Here is a 23510-nt window from a genome sequence, read left to right as displayed (position 1 = left end):
TTTGGACCGACTAATTCTTACAGAGATTGTAATGTCACGGACAGAAAATACCCACCTGATGGTCTGCATTGTCAGAAGTTACGTAAGGACTGGAAAAGATGCACTGTGCCTCAGCCCAGTGTAATAAATCCCAGGTATTTCTGATCAAGAACCCCCACGAATTGCTGGGTGTTCAATAACGTTACACTTAGCAAGGTGCCTGCGTTCTCCACCTACTTCTCTCTGTTAGCCAACCAGTCCATTCCTTCCAGATCTTTCTAGTTAGCTGCTAAAAGTTGCTTTATGTAGAAAATATCAATTGATTTCAAAAAAAACCAAACAAACCTTTTTGCCTTCTGTAACTGCTGCTGCTTGGGCTGAGCCGTTAGATGCTCTTGGGCCCTGGCTACAATTAAGCAGATCTGCATGTGCTCACTGCAGTTTGTGTGATGCCTTCCCCTGCTAATTAGCTAACTTTCAGCACAGAAACAAGTGTTCCCTTTCTTCCAAATAAAGAACAGCTAATTTTCTGGACTTGTGAGCTGTTTTGCCTTGGAAGAGAAGCCTTTAATGGCAGCAGGCGGGTGGTCTCGGTGCAGTCCTGTTTATCTGGAACGTCTCAAGTCACTCGCAAAAACAGGGAATTGAAAACATGTTTTTTTCCTTACGGCTTCCAACATGCCCCAGCAGGATCCTCTCAAAGCATGTGCTCCTTCTGGTCCTCTGACTTTTCCTCCTTTCTTTGCAGTTTGTCCTTTGTGATCCGTGTCACCCAAGGAGGCTGAGTCCAGCCCGTGCTCTGCGGAAGGACTGGGTGACCCCGCTGGCGCAGAGCTGGCTCCACAGCCTGCTGGGGGTTGCTGTCCTGTTACAAAAGGGGCCGCCTTTGCAGACAAACCTGGTCACCACTTGCATTTGCCTTGACTGAAGGACACAGAAGCTTTAATGGATTCCTTCCAGTATCTAGCACAACAGTACTTTAAAGATGAATCTGTCCCTGTTTCCCTTTTTGTTGATTTTTTTTTTCCACAAGCCACCATCCTGTACTGATGGATATGATTGTTTAGTTTTATTAGCCTAGTGAGATACCTTCGTAGGAATATTAATTTGCTCTTTCCAGGTCAAAGGCAGAGCAGAGTGCAATCCCTCTGAAGAAACTGAGATCGTTCCATCGATCCCAGGCCCTGTCCTTTAGAGCCTGATTCCACAAACAGCAGTGTCTGTACTTCACGTCTGCTGTCATATGTAAGCATTTGTGCAGACGTGGTTTCAGTGTTCTGCTATGTGTTCTGCTTTTCACTTGATTTCTTTTTTTTTTTTTTTTTAATTGGGAAAAGTGTTAAATATTGTCAGACCTTTATTCAAAATATTTCTGCTTTCTTTGCCAAACTGGCTGTAACCGTACTTCATAATTTCATTGCATAAACTGGTCACGAAGCTGATCTCTTTCTCTTTCATGCTAGACCCTCAAAGCAGAATGAGCAACCTTGCGTTTTTGTAAGAGAGCGTATCGTTTTGTATACCCTCTTCTGTCAGAAGAATCAGCTCATGAGAGCAGTCATGTCTGTGACAGGCTGAACTGGCAGGGACCTCTCCTGTGTGCCCTGCCTGTAACCCCTCCGTTTCACAGCCAGCGTTTTGTTGTGCCAGCCAGCTGTCTGACATTCTCCCTTGGGAATAATGGTGTAGTATGAACAAAACCATCATTCGGTCAGGAAATTTTAGGATAGATGAGAAAAACAACATAATCTACAGTAAGTAGCAAAAATCCATTAGCATATATGAAAAGGAGAGGAGAATAAATGTAATTTACGGAGACGCATGAAAAATTGAAATCCCACATTTTTAACTTAGAAATGACTTTTCTTTTGTGATGGCTCACGCTCGACTAGGTTATTTTTACCACACTTCTCCCCTGTGAGAGCTGCCCTGTCTCTGTAATTTGACTTCCTACATAGAAGGCAACAATTTGTGCTTTTCCTCAGCTTAGTTTTGTACTGTTTTTTTCAGTGTCCCTCTCTAAGCCAGAGAGAAAGGGACAGACCTTTACATAACATGCGAACCATGTTTGTGCTTTTAATGTAAAACAACCCTGATGTTTGCTGACATCAATGGGAAGATTCATTTTAATCTCGCTGGGCCTTGATGCCCATAATATGCAGCATCTCTTTTGTAACGTTGGCTTGGAGTTAATACCTAAATCTGATTTGAGCTAGCTCTATGCAGAACTTTTTTTCTTTTAATACATGCTGCCTTGCATTGTTGTTTCAATGATTTTTTTTTTTTTTTTAATTGTGCAGATCAGGAAATAAATGTTTTAAAGCTCACCGGCTTTTCTTTTCCCCAGCCCTTTCTCCCTACCTTTTTTCCCCTCCTTTGTCTTGACGTTTCCTTGATTTAGGTACTCTGCTTGCCTAATTTTCAAGATCACAGTTTGTAGTAAACATGTCAAAGTTTATCCTCTATTTCTTGGATCCAGAGGTCAAGTTTTCCTAGTCCATCTGGATGGAATAAGTTGTCTTTTAATTAAAAATGCAAAGAGACAATGTAACAAATTTCCATTCATGGAGGTTAAATTTCAGCCTTAAATTAAATCGTGCACGTCTAAGCCATTTCCCTTGAATTATTGTACTGCACTGTGAAGGATATGTTGGGTATTTACATTTTTGGGGTACGGTTTGTAAGAACGTGCAGAACTGCAAGCCGCTGTGTTCCCTGCCTAACTCTGATGCGATGTAACTTGGGAATAGAGATTTAATTTTATTTACCTACATATAAAACAGGGTTAATGCCCCTTACCACTTTGTAGTTATGAATATTAACTAATGTAAGTCTTATTTGTAAACAGAAATTACATTGAGAAAATTGCATAAAGAGCACTAATGAGGCCTAAGTAGCTTGAGGAAGTAAATACTCCGTTTGGCTCTGGTGAGTCAAAGCGAGCTCATTTTATACTCTTTCTAATTGAATCTTTGCTATTTTTGTGCTAAAAATAATCACGACCATGATCAGAAAGGATGAAAGTACTGTTAGCCGAGTTCTTGCTTTGTAAGGCCTCACCCCGAGCGCAAAGCTCTGTATCGTGAGGCGAGGAGCGATGGGGCCCAACACATGGCTCCAGGCAGGGCCGGGCACGGTGGGGCCGATGTCTCCTGGTGCAGGTGTTCCTGAGGTGCTGTCACGCTATGAGGCGGCCGTTCTGCTGTCAGCTGCCATACTGCTTGCACCATTGAGTCAACGCCTTCGGAAGGTGCTCTGGGGAGCTATTACAGAGCAGTCTGCGTAACACAGTTTTCATATTTTGCTTCTGTCACACGTTGTCTCTGGCGTAAAGGCGCACTTCATACGTCTGGCTACATGCTTTTCATAGCATGTCACGTTCATCTGGTATTTTTTAAATCTTTCTGACTACTACAAATGCTTATTTGTAGCCAACGGCACTTTACAAATTAATTTGCTTCATTTCTATTCAAAACAGCCCAAAGGCTTGGGTGGCTGTTAGAAACAGGCTGCTGGTTTGGGTGCTAAGGTCAGCAACGGCGTAACGAGGAAACCTTTCCTTTTTCTGGACAAAAGACAGCTAGATAATGCAAGTCTTATTCATGACCACTGGATAATGATCTCCTGGTTTCCAAAAGCTTTCACTCCCCTAGAAAATGGTTTGGTTATTCTAAGTCATCCTATAACTTTCTTTTTAGAAATTTATCACTGGATGCTAACTAATCCTAGCATTCGATAAGGCTCTGGTGTTGCATATTAGTAGTGTGTTTAGCTCATATTTTCTATTACAATGAAATAGGTTAATTGCATTTTATCTAATTAAATCACTTTATTAGCTAAGGAATATACCTGTAAATAGCATAATGGATAGCAATGCATTTCTCAGATATTTTTGGTGAACTTTTTTCATCCTCATAATTCATTTGGCATTCTTGTACTAATTGAGACAAATGTATTTCTGGTTATCATTACCAATATGTATCATCTGGTTACTTCAAAGGACCTGTGTAAGGACCTTAAAATGTACCGTGTGAAGAGTACTACAAGAGGAATATCAACAAAAACATGCTTGCAATCATAAGCTAAATATATACTTAGGTCTTCACAACATCGTAAGAATGTTTTCTATAATGTCCTTCTGAGCATCTTTGTCCTTCCTCTTATCTCCCTAATACCTACCACGCAGGCTATAAATTAGTGTTAAAATGTTTAAGGATGTTGAAAATAACGTGAGTAGCACAAATTTGGGGGTTTAGAAGTCTGAGGTGTGCTACTATGTGAGTTGAATTATATTTTTTCTCTTTTCCATAATAGATCCGAACAAGGAATTATATTTGTATTCTGCAGAAATTTCTGTATTTGTAGATTAAAGAATTATTACCGTTTGTCTTCATTCACTGAATATGCATTGTTGGCGTTGTTTTTTTCAATAGGCCTTGACGATTGCCTCCAACAATACATAAAAAATTTTGAAAGGGAAAAGATCAATGGTGAACAGCTGCTACACATCACTCATCAAGAGCTTGAGGAACTGGGAGTCACTCGCATTGGCCACCAAGAACTGATACTGGAAGCTGTTGATCTGCTATGTGCATTGGTAAGTGATTTCTTGCATCACTCATCTTAATGACCTGGGTGTATAAATTTCCAAGCCAAAATCAAAATAACGTATACTAAACTCTATTTCTATATCCTTGGACAGAGATAGTGGCTTTGCCAGATTAAAAGGCAGACCTTAGAGGCTTCTTTCAGCTATAAAGAAACTATACGTATCTATTTTATGATTATGTACGATTGTCTTTTATTGCTCTTCCTTTAACGTCCCAGGTCCTGTATTCAAATGCTATTGACTATTACTACTGGCATCCATATGGTTCTGTAATTATATGCCATATGCCCTTGTATTCCATGGACATTTGCCACTCTATCCTAAACCAAGTAGACTTGAATATTTTAACCATGCCAACATTCAAAAAGATTGTACTAAAGAGCCAGAAAGTAATTTTATTTAGACAGGAAGATTGTTCAAAATGAGCTTTAAGACAAGATAGGAATAGTAAAATTGGCTTTATCCAAAGTACAGACAGGTGTCGATTTAAAGGTTTTTTTTTTTTTTTAACAACCTGAAAGAATCCAGATTTTGAAGAAAACTGGATTTTTTTTTCTCATGTAACAAGTTATTATTTGTTAGCCTCTGAACAAAATATTTGATATCAGAAAGTTATCTTTTTTCCTCTTTATTTAACTTCTACCAGCTAATAAAATAGACTTAACTTAATTCTAAGGAGGAAAAAAAAAAAACAAAACCCACAAACTTGCCTTTGTTAAAGTGAACAGGATATTGAAAATATAATTAAAAGAGAAAAAAGTAAAATTAAGTAGGTAAATTATATGTGACAGTTCCAGTATTTTACCTCTTTATCAGGAGTCCTGCTTTTGCACAAAGTAGCTTATCTTGTGGAATTTTGATAAGATAAATTGTCTCCAGCAGGGAAACTGTCACTTAGCAATAAAATAGAGAACAATTGCCCCAACAGTGCACTTGATGTTATAGAATTAAAAACAGTATGAAGTACCTTTTATTGTATGTGTGCTTCTTGCAAGTACCTCTAATTACATTATATACTTAATGTAACTTGACATGAAATTCTACGAATTAAATAATTTGTATGTCATAATACATTAAAAAAAAAAAAAACACATGAAAATATCAAAACCAGAAAAATGCTTATGGCCCTGATGCAGACATACCCCTAAACCGGTGTGCACTGCATAGCCCAACATTTTTTTTGTTTGTTTTGGAAGCGTTTGGAATCAAACTTAGAACTTTTTCATCTAAATCATTGCTTTCCACATAAAAGGAACCTAAATACCCCACAGTGTGACATTATTTTATCTAAAGAACAATCCAGTGCTCTTGCCTGTCAGACATAGCAAACCCAAGAAATTTCCTCTGGAAAAAGAAAATTTCAGCCAAATGTACCCATTAGGAGGACCCTAGCTGATTTCTTACCTTTTTTTTCTTTTATTTTTTTCTTTAAATAACAACAACGACAACAAAACCCACCCCATACCTCCTAAATGCTGGCCCCACTGTGGGTCAGCAGGGCAGCTCTTCTCTTACTGTGCCGCCTCATGACCTTGTTATTTTTTCTTTTAAAGCAGGGATGGGGATTTTCCAGCTCCTGGTATCATTTACTTAGCCTCCTGCCTTTAACTCCTCATCCTTCCTGCCTTTTACTCTCTAAAACTCCTACTTTTTTTTTCTATTTTTTTTTTTCTGCTTCTAAATTTTTATCTTCCTGCCGTTGTGTGTCTTTCTGCTGAGTGAATCTAAGCTGCCTGTGGTTATGCACAACACGTTCCTCAGTCCTTGCAGCTTCCTACTGAACAAGGATCACAAGTTTTACAGGATTAAGTAATATGTCTATTTTTATTCTATAATAACTTATAAGAATTTAAATCTTAAAAGCATGATGAAAAGAAGTCTTTTAATTCTTTTAAATGATAGCAATAATTGAATGGCAGGGTATCTGATGTTATTACCGCCTGAAATACACGTCTAAAATATTGTAGTAGTGTGCTCCATCTTGAAATGTTTGTGCGTTATTGTAGTAGAATTTGATTGCTGGTTTAGGTGATCAATGAGAATCATGGATTGGAGTTTGTCACTGTAATGGATATTTAATATGCTGGGTAGTCTTGGGGAAAAAAAAAGCAAAACTTATAAAAACTTAAAAAAACACAGGGAGCTGTGTCTTGCTAATGGAACAAGCACTATACAGGAACGAGCATAATTTCTGGAAATTTGGAGACGTTATTTGAATCAAAATGTCTTAAGGAGCCCTAATTTTCTGAGTTAATGGTAAGCAAACTTAAGGTAGCTTAAGTGCAGCCAGGGAAGAGCCCCAGCCAGTGAGATATTAGTGCATTCATGAACTGTGTGTCTGTTTTTATGTATGGACAGTATGTACCAAGTAAGTGTATTTGCAGATTTATATATGCACATCTTCAAAAACTTATTTTTTCAAAACTTATGAAACAATTGAAAGGAAATGTCATTTTAAGCCATCTGGTGTAAAACGCCATGCGCGGAGGGGCGGTTGCAGCAGGAGCAGTAAGCAGCTCGCTCTCTCCTCTCTGCCTCGGCCAGCACCACCCAGCAGGGCGGGCGCTGCCAGCCGCATGCTGGCCGAGCATCCGCAAGGCTGTGCTCACTGCTTGCTCCCTGTCTCGCCCACAGATAGCTGCACTCCTGGCTACATCAATACTTGTCAGTACTGCTTTGTGCTCTGCGGATCATCCACTCGCTGGGCCATGTCAATGAGCATTGATTTTTATTTTTTTTCTCTACATGGAATTCTAAATTGATTTCTGTTTGGCAATTGGCAGCGTCCAAGTTACGTGACCTATTTCTTACGGGCAGTAATAGCGGAATGTTCCACCCCATCTTAGCTAGATGGGTTGCATAATGCTTCAAACAGAGCTACACGTACTGTAGAAATCTCTCAGGTAAGCTTAGGCTCAGCGATGCATCAGAACTTCAGCTGCACGTTGGTCATGAGTTTAGCTGCAGAACAGCTACGTTGCTTCAGGAAGCCAAGAGAAATTTGACTGTCTTGTCTCAGGCTCTTGGAACACGCTGAAAGTGTGTGTTGTGAAGCCGTGTTCCCATATGCACTCCCTAAGGGTCTGGCTGTCAGCCCACTGGCTTTTGGAGAAACGGGGGGAGTACTTGTTTGGTTGGGGTTCCACATTAAAGAGCAGGACCTCTGCTTCTGTCTGTGTGATGCAAACCATTACACAGCATATACACAACTAAGCGCTCATCAGAGCAGGCTCGTCAATAATGAGGGCTTCTAAGAGCAAAAGTAAAACAAAAAATAAAGTAGGCACCTCTGTTTTTCTTCCCCGTCCTAAACACATATTAACTAGACTCAAATGCAAGCTATTGAAGGCAAATAAAATATTGTAAAAATATAAAGTAATATTATGTCTTGGTTAATTGATTCAAACCATATTATTATTTCTGAGTAAAATCAGAAGAGAGGTTAGTAATATATACTAAGTAATATATCAAGGATAGTAATTTTTCTTCTGAAAGCTGAATTCAGAGCTTTCTCTATTCAGACTTATGAGAATCATGCATACAGAAAATTCTCTTTTGGAAGACGAGCTGCAGAATGAAAGAAGGCAACACAAGAAATGTAAACAGGGAAAAATACAAGTATTTGATACATCCAAATATAGCAGAAGTAACAATATGATGATATCGAAGTATACGTATTTATCTTAAAAATTAAATAATTAAACATGTTAGAATCTGTCGGTTTTTTGGAAGGGTAGCATCGAGGGGCAAAAGATGAGAGCATCTTTCACTACAGGACAGTGTTGGCATTTTCTGGGGATTACTCAGGGTTGAATTTATGTATTATAGAAGGAAAAGTCATAGGTAAGCCATATTTTCTTTCAATTATTTGACCATTCTAAAAAGATGATTTTGGGTACTGTTTTAATTATGAAGATAATTGGAAATGATGGATGTGGTGAAAAAAATCATCTTAAAGTCCTTTCACACTATTGTGGTCAGAAGCTGCTCTGCAATTATTTATTTGAAGTGCCCTAAATAACTTCTGTGAACTAAAACATGCACGCCATTTGGGATTGGGATTGTAATGGTGTTAACACTGAAATGCTAAATCAGGCTGTATATTGGAGGACTAGCTGCACAAAGGCATTGGCTACCTGAAGTAGTAGTAGTAGGGCCTGGGGAAAATAATTATTTGAGAGACAGTAAAATATTTTGGAAAGAAGAAAAAGGAGTAATTGGGGGGGTCAACATGGGTTGTTGTTGAAATCTATGCATTTAAATTTAATTAGGACGGTTGGAGTCACCACGTTGTAAAAGGCCATACAAATTAAAATATAAACAGTCTGGTAGGAAGAAATACTTTGATAATGAATGGGAGCAAGATGAATGTGAAAAAGAAGAAAAGCATGCTCAAAGATAGATTGTATCTAAAGTAATTAAAAATGCTCTTAATTCATAGGCATTCAGCTAGTGAAATTACGTGCTGTGGTAATGTTTAAGGAGAAATAAAGATTAGAAAAATTCTCTCTGCAGTTCCTGCAAAGGCTAGCAGCCCAAGCATGACAGTTTTTCTTCTAGAAGGCAAAACACTCACCTGTGCATCAGCATGGCTGTAACAGCTGGCGTAGCTTTAATTTGCTCGTATATTTACTGCTCTTTTAAAACTACGTATGGGATGTAGCTACCAAATCAATATGATTTTTTCTAACAGATTATTAGGCTTATCTTTGACAAAATAACAGCAATACTAGTATTTTATGTTGGTCAGACTGAAAGCGGTTGGCAGGAGTTTATTGTGAGATACACCATGCTGAAGGTGACACAGCCGGCCTTTCATAGCTGTCTCTGCATCTATCACTGAGGTTTCCTTTGAATTAAAATTACTCAAGTTTTGCTTAAAGTAATGCTACTTTTCAGTGGCCATGTGTACAGCGATCTCTCCTTATATACTTTTCATCTTTTCTTCAGCTGATATATACATATATTTTTTTAGTTTGTCAATGCTATGAGTATACTGGGAAGCATTTTTTCTTCCTTTGTCTGATGTGTAATCAAATTTCATCTTTAAGTCATTAGATATGTCAGATGCTCATTCTCCCCTCTACCCGCCCCCCAACATTTCAAAGGTTAATACAATTATTTTAGAGTGAATTCTTCATTTTATATATTGATGCTTAAATAGATGGAAATAAGTCATCTTTCCTCTTCCAAGAGAGATGGAGATATCCTCTCTCCTCAGTATAATGAGGAAAATGGCACATACATTATTTCTGTCTATACACACACATACGCATCCAGAAAGCTTTATTAATTTCACTTGGAAGAGAAGTTCAACTTCTGGCAGCCCTGTGGTGTTTGCTATGCTGTGCCAAACTATTGAATTAATGCTATTGAATGAGTTAGCTAAGTATTCCGCATATTAGAAAGGATGTATCATCTTTTGCTTAGTCTAATTAGCTGCTTCATTCTTCTTTAGGCTTTCAAGTCAAGCAGTTTGGGTGATTTTAAGGATTGCATGTTGATTTGTAATTTTTTTTGTCATTTCAAAGTGTGTTGCCAATTCTTGCGTTTCTAAAAAATCTATTGTGATCAAGACGCTGACAAAAGATAATTAAGTTTCTACAGACAGTTCGCAGCAGGCTAAAAATATCTTTGTTCATAGGTATTTTACATATGCACACACGTGCATGCATAGTAGCTTTGTCTTACTGGCAAGAAGAAGGAAAATCAGGGTTTTGCTATCCTGGTGTGCTGGAAAAGGAAAAACCCTGAATGCAATTGTGTTACTTGTGTTGACTACTCAGCACAAAAAAAAAACTTTAATTTGAACATCACCCAGTGTTCCCTTACCAGAGGTAAATGCAGCTACATGAATTGATTTAAACAGAGGACAAGGGGGGAGAGCAGTCTTCCTTGTGACTACTCTGCACTTCCAAGACTACACCTACACCAGTTGTTCCAGAACAGAAACTAGTTGTGCATGGTTTCCAAGACTGTCGCTTGCACAGAAAGAATGTTTTGGAGTACTGTAACAGTACCACCACCAATATCAAATTTTAGTAAGTAAAATTTTCAAGTCCAAACTGAATTAAAATGAAAGGCCCTTGTAATATTTGTGTCCTATGTCATTTCTTGCCTCATGATAAAATACTTTGCTAAATTTCTACAGTGCTTTTAACAATGTTAGCATGTATTTGATTAAAGCTTTCCACAAAAAGAAATCTTTTGAGAGATTTCCATCAATGCTGCCGCAAACATTAATCTGAGATAAAATAGTGCTTTAGACCTTTTTTTTCATTTCTGCATATTTATGGGGGACTTCTTGCTGGGAATGCATTTATGTATTTACACAAGGGCCTGAGGAAATTGTGCATTTAGTTTTTTGTAAATACAGACCGAGTACAGGAATACAAGCCAAGCGTGGGCAAGCTTGAGGGGATGAAGCTCTAATTCAAGTTGCAGTGAGGGAGTTTGTTGGGCTATCCTGTTTAGGTCTCCTGGGTTTTTGTTATGTCGTTTTTTTATGTTACAATACAAGTAGCAATCCTGTCATACGAAACTGGTCAGTTGTCATAGCCTCTGTTTTTTACAAGTTCCTGCTTTTATATAGAACTCCATAGACTACAGAACATAATTTCTTTAGTAAATGTGCTTTCCACAACAGCATTGTGTTATTACGTGGTATTTAACACTTAGCAAGTGTTTCTTTCATTTGTGTACATGGGGGCCTTGATTTGGCATTTTTAGAGCTTTATACACAACATGTACTGATTCATGTAAGTGTATATAGCAAAGGCAAGTAATGTTAAACTTTTCATAAAAGTGGCATAGTTAGCTGAATCTTGGCCAAGGGCACTCTGTGAGTACTCCAGCTCTGGAGAGCTGTGGAAATACCATTGGTTCTGGACAGCGCAGAAACACCGACTGAATACGGAACTTTAAATCTAGTCAGACGTTTTGTTTTGAGATTGGCTGTGGACTGTATTTAAGGCTTGTTTCTTTTTGGTAGGTGCACTAAATTTTGGACTAATAAAAACTTTTCCGTAGTTGAATATAGTGCAGCTTTGACAGTGGGAGCCCATCATTCTTCTGCTCTTTATTGGCTGATGTAAAACATAATTATTGTTTGGTGATGTGTGTCCACGTTAATTTACTGAGCTCAGATGTCCATATGTGCACTGGCTTATAAAAACAAGACTGATGTCCCTGGCTTCAGATGGTCTTTATCCTTCTTATTTCATTTTATGTGTGAGAGGGAGAAAACTAGCAATAACCAAGGGTCGTTTCAGAACTGGTAGCTTCAGTTTCATGTTCCATTGGCTTGTGTGCTATGCATACCTATTTGACCCTTACAGATATATGCTCAATATTAAATAATGCTTACTACTGACATCATTGTTGCAATAAAAATGGCTGGAAATTGTTGGCCTGTTGCCACTGCAAGACTTCGAAACGTTCATGCTCCCTTTAGTGAAGTATGAAAGTATGGATCTTGCTGAGTACGCTGTGATTTCATGAAAACGCCACTGAAACTCCCTCCTTATGCACAAAAGAGTTAAACTCTAATTAAGGGGATCAACTGCTGCAGACAGAGGCAAGGCAATCACAGAAACCTCATCTGCTTTGACAATTATGTGCACTTGGGTGTTTCCCACTCCCAAGCTTTGGTAAAGTCTTTCAATGCAATGTGCTAAGTTCACAGTTTCAGCAGGATAATGGATTTAAGTTATCAGAATGTGTTATGAAATAGCATACAATTGCTATGCAGCAATACCAAAAAAATATGCAAATTTCTGACAGAAAGCAAGAAAGCCCTCTATTCTAGAATTCATGATTTTAGAAAAACCATTCATTTCCTTCAACACAACCTATTTAAAAATAGCATTTCTGTGTTTGCAGTGAAGCTCAAAAGAGAAGAGATGCCATCACTGAGCACTCCAGAACCAAGAACTCTAATTAGAGTTTAACTCTTTTGTATGTAAGGATGGAGTATGTAATTGCAGTAACTTACGCTTGTGGTGTGCCAGCACTGAAAACCTTAGAGCTAGAATATGCAGGTGGTGAAAGTCAGTTCATTGACTGTATCCAGCTAATGGAATATCGATTCAGACCTAGGTAATTACATTAAATAGTTGGGAGAAAGTATATTGGATTAAGGGGGTACAGGGTGCTATTATGGGAGCATAAAGTGAGGATAACACAGACTGTTGCAGGAAGAGAGAAACTTTTCCCCATTAAATGAAAAGGATACTATTCCACTAACATAAAATTTAATTTAATTTTCTTTAAAATAGCATAAAAGCTTAGTGATGTGTTCAGAGTCTTAAATGTCAAATAAATTGTTGTCTCAGCATTGGTCCACGTGAAACACATGAATTGGTAATTCTTAGTCTTTTAATGAAAAATAACTGAGCTACTACTTATGTGATGCTTAAAATAATTTTTTAAAAACAGTATTATGAATATTTAAAATTATTTTTATTTTTTTCTAAGGCTGTAGCTTTCTTCATGGGGAAGGATTAGTTCTTATTTATTGCTTATGTATCTCAGTTGCAAAACTTTTTCCCTTGCAGAAAGCAATAGATTTTTTTTTCCTTAGGGTCCTGATTTGAAAGCCATACTGAATGATGCAATGCATGTTACATTGCACAGGTAGCAATATACCACAGAAATTTGCAGTGGGAAGAAAGTACAGGGAATACATGTAAGTCAAGAATGATTGTTTTCCATGATGGGGAAAAAAATGAAAAATTGCTTTTCTCACTCACGAGAAGCAATTTTTTTCACAAATACAGTTTCACAATATTTTTGGTACTAGTCTGTTACAATATGATTTGCAATAAGCTGCCTGAATTCCTGACTAATTTTCTGATCAGTTTTGCATAAATTCATATACATACATGTATATATACATATACATGAAGTTGTTGGGTGGAGTTGCTTGATTGGCCTTCAAATTTCTGACAAAAAAAAATAATTTTTATCATATCATTGACATTAGTTCAAAGGAATCTTGTTACTAATTTAATTTCTTGTATGATTCTCTTTGTCGTATGTAACATAATTTCCTCGATGGATAAAATTTTTGCAGGGTACTACCAGTTTTGCAAAAAACTAAGATAAAATCTTTGAAAATACTAAGTGAAATGTTCAGTTCTGAGATTATATTTCCAAAAGACAAACCTATCATTTGTTCTTTGAACTTTGAACATTTCACTGCTGTTCAGAATTGTAAATTTGTGTGATGTACTGCATCTCTTATCCTCTGTAGTCTCGCACTTGTCTTATAATTGATTTTAAGAGATACTTAAAGAATTTTAAGAAACCCAATAACTTCCCATTATTGGGTGGTTGATTCTTCCACAAAACTATGGTTATTGATAAATAAATACCTAAGGTTAATTGGTCACAAGATTTTAGTGAAAAAATAATAACGGTTTGTGGTTATTGAATAGCATGCTCCACATTTGTGCCTTCATTAGGTTTTGCTGAGTGGGATGGTGAACACGTATAAGGGTCAGGGAGTGCTGGAAAGGCATGGTATAGTCTTGAAACATTCTGTCTGAGAAATAAAGCCAGTGGAGTTTCATGGATTTGCAACAGGAAATTTAAAGAAGGATTTGGGTGTAGTTTAAATATTCCTAAAAAAAGATGTAACATATTGGCAGGAACACGCAGCATGGCACGTGCTGGGACACAACCGTTGCAAGCATGGTAACCACTAATGCAGGCAATACTTAGTTCTCATTTCTAAAATCCTTTGGTCTTGTTTATTTACCACTGTATCCCCAGTCATCTTACTGTGCATAGCACATATGGAAGAGGTCAAGCCGTCACAGAGCTCTGGCTTACGTATGGTTTTTAATTGAAACCATATGCAGATCAGGCCTTACTTAATACTGAAGTAAAGTAATTGGAGTCAATTTATCTTGCGATGTGAAAACAAGCCACAAAATAGACTAACTTTCCTTCATCCTCTTTGGTCTTGATTTTGTGCATATCAGAAAAGAAGTGCTGCCACAGCTTTATTTTCTTGCTGGTGTATTTTCTGAGAGTCAACATCAAGATGTTAAATATGCACAAATATCAGCTTGACACGGGACAATGATGTATGGATGGTGCAGAACAGTCAGTTTTATGTCAGTGTGTTTATGAGAAAGTTTCATTATTTCGTACTGTTGTAATACTGTTTCGCTCAAAAAATGAGAATATATTAAATGCATTTTAAAATGGAGAATTTTTTTTTAAATGCAAATTCACTTCCAGGGAGTTTAGATCCCAGCCCTTTGTGAAGTTAGAGCAGAGCAGAAAATGTGAATTAAAGTACAGCAGAAGAGCAGTGAAGAACTGCTCAGAGGCATGCTGCTGAAGTTCAAAGAAAAAGTAGTAAAAGCATCCTCTCTTTGAGATAAACTAAAGTACTATTTTAAGCATAGGTGAGGTTCAGTCTCTTCTGGTCCTGAAAGTGAAGGTTCATTGCCTGCAGAGGAATAACTCTAGTGATGGTTCAGAAGGAAATGTCCATGCTCCTCTTCTCAACTGAGATGAGAACCTTCTCTCAAGAAGCTTTCTTTTTCAAAGTTTTTGTGGAAGTGTACATTATAGATAAGTAGCAGTTTCAATGTTTTAGAAGATGATTCCAAGCAAGTGATATAATGCAACTGACACTCAATATATCTTTAGTCCTATCCTCTTGTTCCATTTGTAATGCCAAACCATTTCATTGTAACAAATATCCAAGATTTTTTTATCTAGAAAATGAAAAAGTTGCTTTTAACTACATCTTGCTTAACAAAATCTTCAAACACCATTCTTTCCAACTATTGTTCTATAGGCCCTGCTACATACCTCCAGTGAAGGTAATAGTTCTAAATATTTATTAAACAAATATATACATTTATGATAAATAGCAGGGCATAGGTCTTTAATTATTGCTAAACAGAAAAAAAAATCAAGTTCTTCCTAAATGTGTAATCTAAAGATGCAAAATAAAATATAAGAAAAAAATGCATTTTAAAAAAAGAAAATACTTTTCACACTGATTAGTCTGGTATACTAGTGTATTTTAATTGTATAATGTAGGATATTTTTAAATCTAATGTAACAAACTTCATTTTCTAATGCCTTTCTGTTTCAGATATTTGTACCATAGTAATATATTCTTACCCCCTCCCTGTAGATATGTATATGGATATAAACAGAAAAATTAAGATGTTCCAGTTTATTCAAGCTTATCCAAGTAGAGAGAGTATTTGGATATTACAGAATTAAAATCATGTTGTCTTCATTAGGATTAAGCAGAGCAAGAAGGCTTTATGCAGTTCAGAGATCTGCAGCAAGAGCTACAATGTAAAAGCTACTTTAAAATGTTTAGGCAAGAGATAAGATAAGAACACTGGTTAATTCTTGATCATCCTAACCAGTCCACAATAGAAACAAGTATACCGTGCAGTTTTAACCTGGTATATAGCGAGCTGAGTCTGGGCACAATCAGTGGCCCTTCTGAGATCCACGAAGAACATTTGCATACTGTGTCAATGCTCTTGTCTTGACCGACTCTTTTCCCTACTCACAGCAAGGCGGCCCGTTCTAGCTCTATGCTTTTCATGTCTTCGGAGGAGGTATCCGCAGCAATACACCCTCATCTGCTTTTCTCATGCTTGGTTCCTCCGAGCAGGTGTTCAGCCATTTGATTGTCTTAGCATTTAGATAAAACTTTATCAACTTTATTTAAATTCTGTGTTCTGAATGAATCTGCTTCAGGGGCTGGTCTTACGGTCTTTTTCCAGACAGATTGTTAAAGGAATGATTATCATGCGTTCTAATTCTGGAATCAGCAACGCATGGCGCTCCCAGTAAAACGACTTTTTAAAGGTACCTTAATTACAGTTGATTACATTATACATATCAATGACAATGGAGATACTAAAGCTTCCTCTGGAAGGTAAAAATATAATGCAAACATTGCATTTTTAAATAAGGTTAAAATATGCATATCAATGACAATGGAAATGCTAAAGCTTCCTCTGCAAGTTAAAAATATAATGCAAACATTGTATTTTTAAATAGGGTTAAAATATTTAATCTTAATTAACGTATCTATTACAAGATAATAGGAAGGTACACGAAGTGCTTAGAAGCACTGTGACAAGTTCCAAATTATAGGCTTAGGAGGCAAGAAAGAACTGTGACACAATTTGCTTCGGAAAGGTAGGATAATTATAATGGAAGGGAGCACAAGGGGGAGGAAAGCTTTGCACAGGAAAGAATTGAGGGGTTTCAGATAATATACTCTAATTTGTATTATGATGTTGCATATTTGCATAGTATTACCATAGTTAAATTAATAAATTCCATACTTTTATGAAATATCATTGTGTTCTGTGTACATAAACTAGGTTATAATACTGGAGTTTAACAGCCATAATAAACTGATAGTCAAATATTATTAAAGAAGGTGATAAGGGTTGTTTTTATTATATCGTTGTTAATTTACTGATTTAGAATGAGTTCTTTCAAAGAAAATGCTGAAACATGTTCAGGCAATATTCTTGAACTGCTGTCCCCAGCCATGAATGTGTATTTTTTGAACAGGGGAATTTATTTCTAGTTTGCAAAACAGCAGGTGCTAGGATTTTATGTATTTTCAAAAATACATGAAATTATGGAATATTTTAGTTTAAGTAGCACATACCCAGAGGTGACCTATATTTTTGCTTGCCATAACTCAGAGCAAAGCACACTCTATTTAGTAAGCTAGGTATCTTTTGTAATCCAGGAAAGCGATCCGAATGTAATTTCAGAATAGGTATCATTGTGTGTGCTAATACATTTAGGTGTGCAGTATGGCATCTCCTTGCTATAAAGTAACAGGAAAAGCTATTATAATAGTAATTCCACTAGACATTACTACAGACAGAGAAGTTAAACTGTGCAGAAGTGGAGGTTTGTGATAAGACATTCTGAGAATTAGGTCATGTTGGGTTCAATTGCCTATTATTCAGAAGTCTCATTCCTTTGCTCACCAAGTGTGTGATCATGATCATTACCCAATTAAAATACTACTGTGCAGCGACAAGTCTGACACTGTGTGAACTACATCTGACATAGATTTTCTAACAGGGTGTTTCTTTTATATATATATGTATATTTAACTTTTACTAACTTTCTTATTATATATATATTTATTATAAGCATTGCCCCATTTTTGCCATTCAGGAAATGTGTTTTAGGTTCCAGTGTCTAGACCTGAATTTGTATCCTGGCTCACATGGTCACTAATGGATTTTGCCGGCTGGTTTTAGACAGAGGAGTTCTTAGGCCTCATGCTACAAGCTCCCAGGCAGGCAGCTCTGCTCAGCTCTGAGCCTTCAGACTCAAATGGTCACAGGCAATGCAATGCTTGGTTTTTCCCAGGTCCCCAGGATCAGGTATACAACATATTTAGTACAGTGCGTCAAAAATGAAGTGGTGGACTCCAGTATGCTCTAAGAACTGGTGATGCCAAAGGAGTAGCTGTCAGCAGGCTGCAAGTCAAGTAATATTTTTTTCTATCTGCATACAGCTCCAGCAGAATTTTAACACTACCAAGTTTAATATGCTAATTACAGGGTATAATTTATTCTTTCCTTCAGCTCAATTTACATCACCTCTGTTCACATAAAATACCAATCTAGATCTTTTAGCACTTTATCTGAAATTACAATAAATACTTAAAGTAGGCCATATTCTGTGGAACCGAGGTTTTATACATACTTTTAATTTAGTGTTTGAATGCAATAGTAAAACTTGCTTATTTGTTCAGATAATTTTAAGAGAATGTCCTCTGTGATTTACATGAAAAATTTATTTTACCTCCTTTGATTTGCTATTTACATAAAGGAAATTAAGCTTGTAAATTTTTCCTAGAGAGGAAAAATGACACGCGTGACTGAAATACAGTGGCCAACAGGTTTTGACCTCGTAATAGTTTGATAACTTCAGCTTTCATTTGTATCATAAACATACGATTAAAAAAAAAAATCTTAACATTGGGTCTACCTGATGACATCAAAGAACTTTTGACAAATACAAGTATTTTAGAATAAGCTCGTACTGTGTATTTAACCTTTAAGAATATACAACCAGAAAGGAAATGGAAAAACAAAACAAAACCACTACGCAAACCCACCTAGTTTTTCATTGTTTTCAACTGTCAGAACTTTATGCTAAAATTATAGCGTGTGGGTTTGGATTTATGCTTTTAAAGAGGCTGGTGTTGCCCGTTTTCCGCAGGCACTAACTGCATACACGCCCTCGTGGGTGCTGCAGTTTCCATTGCGCGGATGCAGCACGTCGCGCTGCGGCCCGCAGGGAGCCGTGGGATCCCATCTGGCACGTCATGCCTTCCCAAAGGACTCCAGAAGCCCAGAGCTGCCTTTGGGGACTTCAGTTCCTCATCGGCTCCGAGCCCCACGTGCTGCTACGTGCCCTGGGGAGGCAGGTGGGGCCAGGGCTCGTAGGGGCGGCCGCAGAGCCCCCGGGGAGCAGGGGGCTGGTGGGGGCCACCAGGCAGCCGGGACGGGACCAGGGCATCCCCGCGGAGCTGCTTCAGAGGTTGCACGTCCACAGCAATTTTAAGTCGATTGTGTAATCTGAGAATGGGTCTGGTCGAAAACCTGTCTGTAGCGGGGAAGATGTGCCTGAAGGTTGAGCTTTTAAATTAAATTCCCCGTCCAGCTCACTGCGGGTCTGTGCTGGGACTCGAGGAGGGCACGGCAATGTCTCGCTGCGGCGGTTCGCAAATACATCACTTCAAAGCAACTGGGAAATGGAGCCCCGAGGAGGAGTAGAGCATGCCATGAGTCCAGATGTGTTGCTGCCAGGGCTGGCAATGTGCTGAGCGTGTTTTCCTGTGTTCGGGCAGGCTGAGACCGACGGGGGCAGAGGCAGAGCTACATGTGGGTGGATTAAGGGCCCACTGCCCCCTGAAACTCAGACCTGGCACCTATGGCGATCACCGCCGGATTCTGCTGATGAATTGGGTGGCGACTGTGTGACAAAAAAAAACCATGAGCATAGCACAGTATTGAGGCTGTGGCATTTAAATGCCTGAACATGGTGAGCTTCACAGAAGGTGCTTGATTTTCACTCAGGGTGGTTTCCTTTAACCTCTTCTGTCAGATCTCCTGCTCCGCGCTTTTATTTCTCTACACCTTCTAGTCCCGTGAAAAATGTAACATTCACAAAACATCACCTACAGAAAAAGCTTTATATGCATCCATGAGGTGATGTACACGTTTATCACACCCCCTACTTACTTCCATGAGTGACGACATCAGACAACCCTACTATAATTAAAAATAAATCTGCTTTTAAGTATATCATAGTCATTACGTATGCAGTATAAACTAGCTAAAATTATATGCTGACAAATTTCAATGTGCATGCTTTTTTAATCTACGTCACTATAGCAAAAAAAACGCATTTATTAACAGTATCTTTAAGTACATAATGCCTTTTTTTCAACACAGAAGAACTAAACTCTTATATTGTAGATATTTCTCACTCTGTTTTGATCTCCAGGTATGAGTGATTACGAGAAATTGCTTAACACTTTTTTCTTCCATTGTAGTAGTTATTTGTTATCTTAATGTTTGCTAAAAAAGATTGCGCCATTTTATCCTAGTAGCAAAAATCATCACAGACCATGTTATTAGCGTTACATACTAATTTCTCATGTTTATTCCATATGTGCAATAAGATCTGAAAACACCTGAAGTGTAGCTGAAGTTTTTTTTGTTTCGTTCTACTTTAACGCGTAAACAAATGAGTCACATTGTCAGATGGATGAAGAAAAATCAATTTTCCACTGTTAAAAATGGAACTTTCATACCAGAATGTGTGTACACAACAAGCAGTTTTCAGCTATAATTGTGCTATGGACACAGAGCGGGAGGGTTCCTTGTCACAGTGTACTTAGCCATTCATTCATTTAGGATCTAAAATGTAAAAAGGAAGAAATATCTGTTTGGATACAGATTTCCTATTTTTCCATATAGTTAAAAGGGCATATTGGACACTGAATATTCACCAACTTAGATCTTATTCCTTCTACTCTGCTTTAAAAGGAAATAAAAATAAAATCTCACTGGTAAAAACAACAGTTTATTTCGGGCTGTTCAAACAAACTGGTGTTCTCTCCTGTCTTCTGCTATGCTAAGGCTTCTGACAACAGCCACCTGTTTTTGTTTTTATTATTTTTATTCTGGACTTCAAAAAAACAATCAACTGCAAAACCCCTGGAGGCTATCTGTCCTGTCTCCTCCCTCTTCCCACCCTCCAGAAACCCCAGTCACTGGAAATGATGCTGGAGCAAGTGTCTGGGACTCAACAGGAGTGGGGGGATGGTGAGAAAACCTCATGAATGGTTCAAAAATCAGCGAATTTTCTTAGAGGGTGTAATAGCTAAAACTGAAAAATGTTTTACAGACAGCAAGCAGACTTCAGTCTCAGTTGTACAGCTAGCTGTCAAGCATCACTTTAAGCACAGTTTCATCTTGGCATCATTACTAATTATATTCTTCCATAATAAGCCCGTCTGGCTCTGATCTCACATTTGCATTTAATTTCTACTTCTTGAAATCCTTCTCTCCAACTCCGATCATTGAATTTGGCACCAGGAATTGCTGAGTTCTGATGTAAAATATACTACTGAGTCAGTCTGTCACTGAGCAAACCACATCATCTTCATGTAAGGTAATCATCATCTTATGTGAAGGTACTAACACTGCCATATACTATATTCAGTGGATGTAAAAAATCCTACTGTTTGTACAGTGCTTTTACTTGAAAAACATGAAGTAAACCTCTAGTAGATTTGCCAGTCACACCTCTGTGTTCCAGATTCGCTCTTATTTTAATCCTTTTTTAGCGGTTGTCCTTTCTGCAACGCACCTATCAGGCCTGCTTTGCCTGCTTTCGCCTGCTTTACTGCTATGGTCAAAACTCAAGTTTTTAGGGTAATTTGACAAAGTGCATGGCTGTGTAACTCTTCTAGTCAGACAGTGCTTGGGGTCACTTTAGTAGTCAGTATTTGCTATCTAAACCTGTATGTCCATTGCCACTAATCAAATAAATTGACCAAAAAAAAAAAAAAAAGACAACGTAACAACCTTAAGTGTCATGAAATGGAAATGGGGAACCAAGCAAACTTTGTTTGTTTTTTTTTTTCTGACTTGTTATTAGGAATAATCCTAGTTATGCTAATGGCACTCTCCTGAACCCTTTCAGATGTTGTGTATGTGTTTTTCTGTTGCTCTTATCTTTTGTTTGGTTGTTTTTTTTAAGCAGGATTTGCATCTAGGATTTACGTGCAAGAAGAAAATCACCTGCAAGAGAAAGAATTTTAGAACAAAATTTCTACATTGTCTTTCACAATAACAGTACATATTTAACACTGAGAGAAGAATATATAGCTGTGAAAACTGAGGTCTGATATGGTAGCCGTGATAATGATTTAGTTTGGCAGGTCTGAGACTATCCATGAGCATCACGCAGATGAGATGCCTACGGGAATTAGAAGAGATCTGAATACTTGCAGTGTCATATATAGAGAACAGGGCTACCCACCTACTTATTCCTTATCATAAACTGCAACTTCTCCATCCTTGTTTTTAAGTACCTTCACCGAATCATAATGGATGCAGTTCAAAGTTGTGCGTGTAACCACCTGTTTGTTCTTGTCTCCTCCGAGACAATCTCTTTTATATCCCTTCACCTTGGTTAGTGGCTAGGGCAGGTTGAAAGGAGCCCTGGCTTCTTTTGATGGTTTCCTAACACAATGCCACAGTGGGTCTTGTAGGGCTTCACGGCATCAGGCATGCAGCCAGGCAAACTTGTCACAAAGGAGGTTGGCAGCAGGGAGAGAAACGTGCAGGTGGCACGAGGTGAGCTGTGATGCAGCAAAGGAGGAAGACGTGCTTGGGAAAGGTACTTTCAAGGATTATTTTTAACCGTTCTTTTTCCGATTTTATAGTTGTTTATGGTTGTTTCATTTATTTGAACATCTTAGGTGTTCAGTCTTAAATTTAGTGCAATTTACTTTGTCTTCTACAGAGATGTTGAGTCATTGTCGTTTCTGGAATATTTTATCTTTTCCCCTTTATTGTACCTAAATCTCAGCTAAATCACTACTTTGCATCAGCACTCTTACTTTGCTGAAAAATTTCCTGTAATCTTCTGATTATCTTTATGGACATATTTTATCTACACTTTGCTATATTTAAAATTTTATGTTGACATTAAATAAGGCTATCATTGGTATGCTAATTAATAAACTTACGATAAAACAACCTTGTTTATTAGGTGGATTTCCTCAGACACATTTTGTATTTTCTGGTGACTTGAGGAAATCTATAAAATTCAGTCCAGCTGACTGCACTGGTAGTATCTAGCCCTCTTTCTTCAAGACTTAGCCTTTTACTCCGGTGAAAGCATACTGGCTTTTCGGAGATTCACTGGTCAAGCTTTTTCCTTTCCTACGTGCCCTTCCTTGAAAGCAAACTGACAGATTCCCTGAGCTTTTAAGCAGTAATTAATTACTGGGAGAGACATTTTGTGTTTGTTACCACAGGGATAATCAAGGTTGGACTGGGAAATAAAAACAGGAGGATCTGATTTATCATCCTTATAAAATGCTGTTGAGTATGCAAAATCAAACTTTTCCCGAGGGGAAACGGGACGCTGCTTAGTACAGTTTGCTAGCTGGTGAAGACGTTGCAATACACCCACTTACTCATCATCTTGGCATGAGGAGAAGTGACAGGAAAAGGGGAGGGAAATAGCAGAGGGAATTCCTTCAGTGTTTTAATAAAAGAAAGATTAGTTACAAATATCAAACAGATTGTATGCTAATACTAATATCAAATACAGTATTATTTTTAACTATAAACTTTTCTAA

General features: G+C 37.7%; 1 protein-coding gene across 4 annotated transcripts in view; it reads left to right on the top strand.

Annotated features, from left to right (window-relative positions):
• The window catches only part of LOC310880990 (connector enhancer of kinase suppressor of ras 2-like), a 186830-nt gene that overhangs the window by 55326 nt on the left and 107994 nt on the right, over positions 1-23510 (top strand). For all 4 annotated transcript variants that reach the window (XM_083797611.1, XM_083797608.1, XM_083797609.1 and 1 more), the window contains exon 2: positions 4413-4576. In XM_083797611.1, the coding sequence (XP_083653737.1) occupies positions 4413-4576 (164 nt within the window). The remainder of the gene's footprint in view (positions 1-4412; positions 4577-23510) is intronic.

Source organism: Anser anser (genome assembly GCF_964211835.1).
Source record: "Anser anser genome assembly, chromosome: 13".
Classification (NCBI taxonomy): Eukaryota; Metazoa; Chordata; class Aves; order Anseriformes; family Anatidae; genus Anser; species Anser anser.
This window is presented reverse-complemented; position numbering and strand designations above follow the sequence as displayed.